Here is an 8945-nt window from a genome sequence, read left to right as displayed (position 1 = left end):
CTTGGATTTGCTACACTAACCATACTGTGGTTATACAAATCCGCCAAAACACCACGGTTACTACACTTTTACTATAATAAAACCATGGTTGATTTTTGTAGCTAAATTCGCACAGAACACATTAGCAACAGCACAGTAAGATCGTTCTAGCTTACAGGTGAAAGCATTATTAGCCTTCTTACACTTTCGTCAGAACGAATAAAAATCCAGTTCTCCATACAATTTCGTGTCGTTTTCAACAGGACTTTTACTTATACTTAGAATATAAATGATATGTTCTGTATATAACTTTAAACTTAAAGGCTGCCAGACATTTTTCACATTTCTGGGTTTCTCAGCAGCAGAAGTCGTCATAGTTGGGTAAACTTCTACAGGCTTTATTGCATTTAAATGTTCAGTTATTTTTGTTATAAGAAAAATGTTATTAAACCTGTTATACTGTATTATGACAGCACTTTTTTAAACTAAATTTCAATACCGTGATAATACCGTATACCGTGATAAAAGCATTAGCAATTAATCGCAACATGAAAATTTGATACCGGCATATCCCTAGTTTTGAATGGGGAAAAATGCAACACTCAATATGGCCACTCTATCGAAGGAAGCCCCGCCTTCTGAATAAAAGAGTCAATCGCTAATCTGAATTTGAATTTACTTCACAACTGTTAAAAAAGTATGTTCTAAATAGAATGAATGAGGGTAGTATGAATGAAATCTGGATTTACTACATCCGCCATGTTGCTACTGTCACGTGACCCACCAGTGTCTATTGTGTCAGTTCACTTCCATTCATAAATTCTCTCCCGTGGCCTTATGGGATAGTAAAGTGTCCATTGCATGCGCACTTCAGAATCACGCCGGAATTAGTAGGTCATCCGGGTACTTCTCGCCTACTGTTTTTCGAATACTATGAATTCGGATATACAGTACTACTCGGCTCACCTACTGTTTTTCACATAGTAGGGAAGTGTGTCACTGCGAGTCACTGCAGCTGCCGTTAGAAGTCCTGGTTGCTATAGAAACAAACGTGCGCTTAGGACTGCACATGCACACTGGCTGGTCTAGCCTGAAAAATAAGCTTTTTTAACGCTATTTGAACAAAAGAAACAACATTTATGAGACAGTTGTTGCCAGATTTCATTGGTGATTTCAAATATGAAATTTAATCTTAAGCTTAGTGAACAGTTTTGGAGAATTTGATGTTTCCCCTTTCAAAGACCTGCACTTGCATGCCCGTTTCAAAGGCTTTTCAAAGATGGCCGCCAAGTCAAATGACTTGCCTTAAAGGGACTTTGGTTTAGAAACGCTTCTCATTATAAGTCATTACAGGGGAAGATGTTTGGCATGTGTTGCTTTTTCAAATGCACGTTATAAGCACAAACACTCACAGGCACACAGAGCCAATTCTGAGAGAAATAAAACGCAAAACTGGAAAAAAACATCAACAACACAATTCACAAGTGCATATTGAACCGTGGATGTCGTGCCGAACGGCTCAATGTTACACTGCGAATTGTAGCATTCCTAATACATAGGCTATATATTATATACTATAACATATATATGCTCAACAAGGCTGAATTTGTTTGATCAAAATACAGAAAACATCTAATATTGTGAAATGTTATTGCAATGGCTGATGAAAATTCAGCTTCGCATCACAGGAATAAATAATTTTTTTAAGTATATTAAAAACAAAAACAAATTTTAAATTGTAATAATATTTCAAAATTTTTACTGTTTTTTCTGTATTTTCGATCAAATAAATGCAGCCTTGGTGAGCATAAGAGACTTCTTTAAAAAACATAAAAAATCGTACTGATCCTAAACTTTTGAACGGCAGTGTATATGGATTGAGTTTAAAAAGTGCCAGAAGAGAAGTGTCCTGATAAGTCTCAGCGGACACATTTAGCCCCACTCTGGCGGCTGTCTCCATTTATGTGCCTCAGTAACTGTATAATACTAGTGTGGGTCCACAGGGAGAAAAAGAGTTAGAAATGGAAGTCCCATTGGTGACTGCTGACCTTGCAAACATGTTGTGCTTGAGTGAACGTGTCAGTCTGATGAGGGCCTGAGTACAGACCAGTAAAGTGACCTCTTCTGTACACGTTCACACACTCAGATTTGTGTGCCACTGCGTCTGCCCACTAAGTGAGGATGTACTTCCCTCAAACAGAATCACTTATGTTTCACTTTTACAGATATATCAGTGTACTTGTAAAAAAAAAAAAAAAAAAAAGCAAGAAAAATGCACAATGCATCACTCACTGCATTATACAAGCGGTGTAGTGAGGTTATCAAGTGACAACAGTTTAGCACACTACTGTTTAAAATGATCATCATTATGCATTTTATTTTTTTAAAATATATTCAGAGCACACAATGCAAAACAAAAATACTGCATCCCACAATGCAATGCATTCGACTTTTGCATTTACAGACAAATTAAAGAATATCAATGCACATTTTTAACATCTGCTTCTTGACTTATTATTTAATGAGACTGCCAAAGGTTGAGACTGTACAGTGCAGACTATAGCATAACATACTGATTAGGATATACAAGGCATAAAGCATTGTTTATAAACAGATATATTCATCAGTACGCAGTAGTATGCAGTACACAGTGTGCAGAACACACAGGCCTAACTGGCACAGTGCGCTCCAGTATTCCAGCTCATGCGGGGGCACGCGGTCTGATGTCTGGTGGAAGGATGCCAGATGACTCCAGGGCATCGGGGGGAGGAGGGCTGTGAAAGGAGAGCGTGTGTGCCAGGATCAGCCTGTTCTCTGGGCAACAAAAGGCAGCACACATTCAGCTAGTGCCGTGCCAACCGTAGGCCAGCGTCAGTGCCATCGAGGAGGAACTCGAGGGGAGGTGGTGTTTCTGAACAATGTGCCAGGCTGAGAGACGGCAGCCAACCAGAGATCTGCGCCTGACAGAAACATGGACACACCACAGCCGAGAGAGATGGAGCCTCATGTCTGCCATGTATTTTTAAGTGATGAATGGATGAAAGACATGAAGAGAATCTCTCCTGACACGGCAAGATGGCGTGTTGAAAGATGAGGTCAGCGACTGGGGAATGAGCAAGAAAAATGACGATATAAATACATATTATTATACATTATACATATTGACTTGGGCCAATAAGCAACCACCAAACAATGCTCTTGAAACCTTTCAGAAAAACCTAGCAACGTGGTAAAACAAATCAGAACGCCTCAGCAGCTGCATAGCAATGCCCTGGCAACCGTCCAAAACACTACACTGAAATCCACTCAGAACGCCACTGCAACATTTGGCAACATGCTGTAGCCTCTCAAAACACCATGGCAACGCGCCGTAACCTCTCAAAAAAAAAACATGGCAACGGTTTGGCAATGGGCTAAAAACACTCAGAACGCCATAGCAACTGCATAGCAATGCCCTGGAAACCGTCCAAAACACAATATGCGCTGAAATCCACTCAGAACACCACTGCAACGTTTAGCAACGTGCTGAATCCACTCAAAACACCATGGCAACGCACTGTAACCTCTCAAAACACCATGGCAACACACTGAATCCACTCAAAACACCATGGCAACACACTGTAACCTCTCAAAACACCATGGCAACGGTTTGGCAACGGGCTAAAAACACTCAGAACGCCATGGCAACAGCATAGCAATGCCCTGGCAACCACCCAAAACACAATATGCACTGAAATCCACTCAGAACACCATAGCAACGTTTGGCAACGCGCTGAAACCATTCAAAACACCACAGCAAAGCTTTAGCAATGCGTTGAAATGATAATACTCATTATTATTATTATTTATTATTATTAATTAAATCTTATTATCACTTGCAACACTTTTGCAACGTCTTGAAATTCGCTCAAAACACCATAGAAACCATTTGCTAAAACCACTTAGAACTTCATAACTGTTTAGCAATGAGCTAAAATCATCAGCAGTGCGTCCGAAATCGCGCACTGTATTAAGTAGGTACAACATTTGAATTTACTTCAGGACCGTTAAAAAAGTTCTATATAGTATGAATATGGGTAGTTTGAATGAAATTCGGACATGCTACCACAGAGTATACATCCGCCATGTTGTTACTGTCACATGATCTACCTGCATCAGTTGCGTCGCTTCACTGCCATGCATGAATCCTCTCCCGTGGCCTCATGGTAACAGTAAATTGTCTTCTTCTTCTTCTTTTGGAGTTTTATGGCGGTTGGCAAACAAACGATAGGTGCATTCCCGCCACCTACTGGGCTGGAGTGTGGACCATTGATGGAATAGGAAGAACTCAATTTAAAAAACATTTTTTTTAATTAAACCCTTCTAAATCCTGTTAAACAGATCTACTTTTTTAAAAGAATGTCATTAAAGCATTATATATTTTATAATGATTCAAGCCATTATTCAACAAAGTTTTAAGTGTAATATTTTCTATTCCTATTTCTTTTAATTCTTCCAACAGAAATGCTCTTTCATTATCATAAGCAGAACAATGTAATAGTGCATGCTCTATTGTTTCTGGTAATAAATTGTCCATCGAATGCACACTTCGTAATCCGGGCGGAAGATGTAGGTCATCCGGGTACTTTTCGGCTACTGTTTTTCGAACAATATGAATTCGGACATGCTACTCGCCTCACATACTGTTTTTCGCCTACTATATAGTAGGGAAGTATGCGATTTCTGAGGCAGCGCAGGTGAGCAACCGTTTAACATAGCTTAATCCCTCAGAACGCCTTAGCAACCTTTTACGAAAATTAACCACGATTTTTCTATAAATAAAACTAAAAAACATGATTAATATAGTCAAACCGTGGTAACTGCAAATTAACCTTGGATTTGCTACACTAACCATACTGTGGTTATACAAATCCGCCAAAACACCACGGTTACTACACTTTTACTATAATAAAACCATGGTTGATTTTTGTAGCTAAATTCGCACAGAACACATTAGCAACAGCACAGTAAGATCGTTCTAGCTTACAGGTGAAAGCATTATTAGCCTTCTTACACTTTCGTCAGAACGAATAAAAATCCAGTTCTCCATACAATTTCGTGTCGTTTTCAACAGGACTTTTACTTATACTTAGAATATAAATGATATGTTCTGTATATAACTTTAAACTTAAAGGCTGCCAGACATTTTTCACATTTCTGGGTTTCTCAGCAGCAGAAGTCGTCATAGTTGGGTAAACTTCTACAGCAGTGAATAGGAGACTACCACACATATATATTTTTGCATTCCAATTTGCTCAAATAGCAAAAGGAAAACTCCATGATAGTGTTTTCATGACTTTCAAAAAAGGGGGGAAAAAACAATATAGAGTAACTGATAACGGCAGTCAGTAAAGAGAATGATGTCAAATTTACCGATGCTGTACTAGAAACACCCAGTTTATTTTTTGTTTTGTTTTTTTTTGTAATTTGATGCAAAGGCAATATAATACAAAGTAGGATATAGTGTTATAAATATACATACTTTTAAAAAAAAAATGAAAATACAAAAAACTTTTGGAGGATTTACCATGCTGATGACCGTTGAAACGCTTCACTTCAAACTGAAATTCCCGCCTTTGCCAACCGACAAATGTGATTGACGGTTTAAAAGCAGCGGGCTTCTATTTCTGCTCTCTTTAGGGTGTGTCTGCAGTTATTGAGACACAGACTGTGGGTTTCACACCACACCTGTTTCACTGATATCTGTCAGCTATAGTGACATTTTATCCGGATCCCTAAAACCCTTTTTAACGCAAAAACACCGCGTCTGATGTGGTTTTAAAGCAGAAAACCCTGATGCAGAAAGCAGCTCCACATGACCGCTAACTCAGTCCTGAAGCCTCTTTCATGCGTTTATTACATTACTGAACATGTTTCATTGCCGTCCAGCATCATGTTTGACCGCATCTGACCCGCTCACAGAACCGGTCATCCGGGTACTTTTCGGCTACTGTTTTTCGAACAATATGAATTCGGACATGCTACTCGCCTCACATACTGTTTTTCGCCTACTATATAGTAGGGAAGTATGCGATTTCTGAGGCAGCGCAGGTGAGCAACCGTTTAACATAGCTTAATCCCTCAGAACGCCTTAGCAACCTTTTACGAAAATTAACCACGATTTTTCTATAAATAAAACTAAAAAACATGATTAATATAGTCAAACCGTGGTAACTGCAAATTAACCTTGGATTTGCTACACTAACCATACTGTGGTTATACAAATCCGCCAAAACACCACGGTTACTACACTTTTACTATAATAAAACCATGGTTGATTTTTGTAGCTAAATTCGCACAGAACACATTAGCAACAGCACAGTAAGATCGTTCTAGCTTACAGGTGAAAGCATTATTAGCCTTCTTACACTTTCGTCAGAACGAATAAAAATCCAGTTCTCCATACAATTTCGTGTCGTTTTCAACAGGACTTTTACTTATACTTAGAATATAAATGATATGTTCTGTATATAACTTTAAACTTAAAGGCTGCCAGACATTTTTCACATTTCTGGGTTTCTCAGCAGCAGAAGTCGTCATAGTTGGGTAAACTTCTACAGCAGTGAATAGGAGACTACCACACATATATATTTTTGCATTCCAATTTGCTCAAATAGCAAAAGGAAAACTCCATGATAGTGTTTTCATGACTTTCAAAAAAGGGGGGAAAAAACAATATAGAGTAACTGATAACGGCAGTCAGTAAAGAGAATGATGTCAAATTTACCGATGCTGTACTAGAAACACCCAGTTTATTTTTTGTTTTGTTTTTTTTTGTAATTTGATGCAAAGGCAATATAATACAAAGTAGGATATAGTGTTATAAATATACATACTTTTAAAAAAAAAATGAAAATACAAAAAACTTTTGGAGGATTTACCATGCTGATGACCGTTGAAACGCTTCACTTCAAACTGAAATTCCCGCCTTTGCCAACCGACAAATGTGATTGACGGTTTAAAAGCAGCGGGCTTCTATTTCTGCTCTCTTTAGGGTGTGTCTGCAGTTATTGAGACACAGACTGTGGGTTTCACACCACACCTGTTTCACTGATATCTGTCAGCTATAGTGACATTTTATCCGGATCCCTAAAACCCTTTTTAACGCAAAAACACCGCGTCTGATGTGGTTTTAAAGCAGAAAACCCTGATGCAGAAAGCAGCTCCACATGACCGCTAACTCAGTCCTGAAGCCTCTTTCATGCGTTTATTACATTACTGAACATGTTTCATTGCCGTCCAGCATCATGTTTGACCGCATCTGACCCGCTCACAGAACCTCAGCGCTGCTGCAAATCATCAGGCCTGTGATTGAGCTAAAAACGACTCTTTTACACAACATTGTAGAGCAAAATGGCTACATTACAGAGTTTATTATACAGAGAAATTAAGCTCAGATGTGGCGAGGCTTGTGTGTGAACACCCTTGAGCTGAACTGGCCGTGTTTAATACATTTCTAAGATTAACCTAAGATTAAGATCAGAAAATTAAATGAGAATGCTAGATTTAAACTACACATTTAACTTGTATACAAAGGCATAATTCGTTTTTTTTTTCTGATGAACGTTAAATAAAAAATAATGCATGCTATTATCAATTAACAGTGTATTATTTTTGTTACAATTATGAAACGTGCCGTTTAAAAAAAAAAAGCATAATGCTAAATTGTGTTTTAAAGCTTCAAAAATGTCTTTTTCGTGTCACTTACGCTCATTTTTCAAAAGAAAACAATCCCGTATCATAAATATATTCACAAATTAGCCCCAAAACGGTACAGAATTAATTAGAATTAAAAAGGAATTACCTGTGCATAATTACTGCATCATTTAATAATAACCAAATGCAGCTCAAATAAGCGTATTTATATACAATGTGTTCATGCGCGAGTTTTTCCAATTATTCACCTCAATCGATTCAATAAGAGACTACATTTAACATGAATTCGAGATTGAACTAATCATGCGCGTTTTATTTCGTTATTATTAATATAATATGGTCTTGTGTTCCTTGTTAATAATTTAACAATAGTTACAAATATAAAATAAATATATGCTAGTCGAATTCATTTGATAGATAGGCCTATTTATCTACCTAATAATCAATATTTCCTCGAACAAAATATTTAGCCTTTTCGTTTGCCTTTGTAGTTTAAAAAAAACGTTTGATTTGAACATCTATATTCCCAAATAATAGTTTGTAATTTGTTTTAAAACGTAGCCTTTTTAAATGCAGTTATTTACACCGCGTTATTCAAACGATTAAAAAATAATCATTTTAATTTAAACGATCGTAAATTGTCCCCATTTCGCGTTACTTTCAAATTATATGATTCAAACAAATGTAAAGATAACGTTGCAAACACATGCGATGGTTTTTGAACGCATCTCTCCATAAAGCTGTCAGAGATGTTCGTTTCGCTGATTGCGTGGAGTCTGCTGCCACCCAGCGGCCGGAGCAGGAACAGCAGCATCTCGTTTTCAAAAAAATAACACTCAGCATTCCAGCATTTAGATGAATAAATTTTGCATTGAGTTTTGTTTTGTTTTTTATCATAAAAAGGGTTCAGTTCCAGTGCTGATAAACAACAGTAGCCACGTGCCTTTGAAAAAGGATCGACTTTATTTACAGGGACATTTCAGATAAAAATGAGTGATCCAGGGCCTCATTGAGACAAAGCTGTGTCTTCTCTCGCTCTCTCTCTGGTCTGATGGCGAGCTCAGGGACGGATCCGGAGCTCAGCAGTGTTTGTGGTGATATCGTCCAGTAATGTTGGCGGAGAGAGATTGCAGCAATATGTCGTGTCGTCTTTTCCTCTTCAGTGACTTTCTCCCTTCTTTCCCACAACCTGTTTCACACACACAAACACATATACACACACACACATATACACACACACGCACACACACACACACACACACACACGTACA

At 38.0% G+C, this 8945-nt stretch overlaps 1 protein-coding gene across 1 annotated transcript in view; it reads right to left on the bottom strand.

The window, feature by feature from the left end:
- Nucleotides 1-8622: 8622 nt before the first annotated feature.
- The window catches only part of LOC107752171 (thioredoxin-like protein 1), an 8172-nt gene continuing 7849 nt past the window's right edge, over nucleotides 8623-8945 (bottom strand). The window contains exon 7 of the mRNA XM_016568063.1: nucleotides 8623-8863. Within this exon, the coding sequence (XP_016423549.1) occupies nucleotides 8834-8863 (30 nt within the window). The 3' untranslated portion in view covers nucleotides 8623-8833. The remainder of the gene's footprint in view (nucleotides 8864-8945) is intronic.

This window comes from Sinocyclocheilus rhinocerous, unplaced genomic scaffold (genome assembly GCF_001515625.1).
Source record: "Sinocyclocheilus rhinocerous isolate Xijiao unplaced genomic scaffold, SAMN03320098_v1.1 scaffold2516, whole genome shotgun sequence".
In the NCBI taxonomy this organism is placed as follows: Eukaryota; Metazoa; Chordata; class Actinopteri; order Cypriniformes; family Cyprinidae; genus Sinocyclocheilus; species Sinocyclocheilus rhinocerous.
Note: the sequence above shows the minus strand (reverse complement) of the source record. Positions and strands in the feature narration are given on the sequence as shown.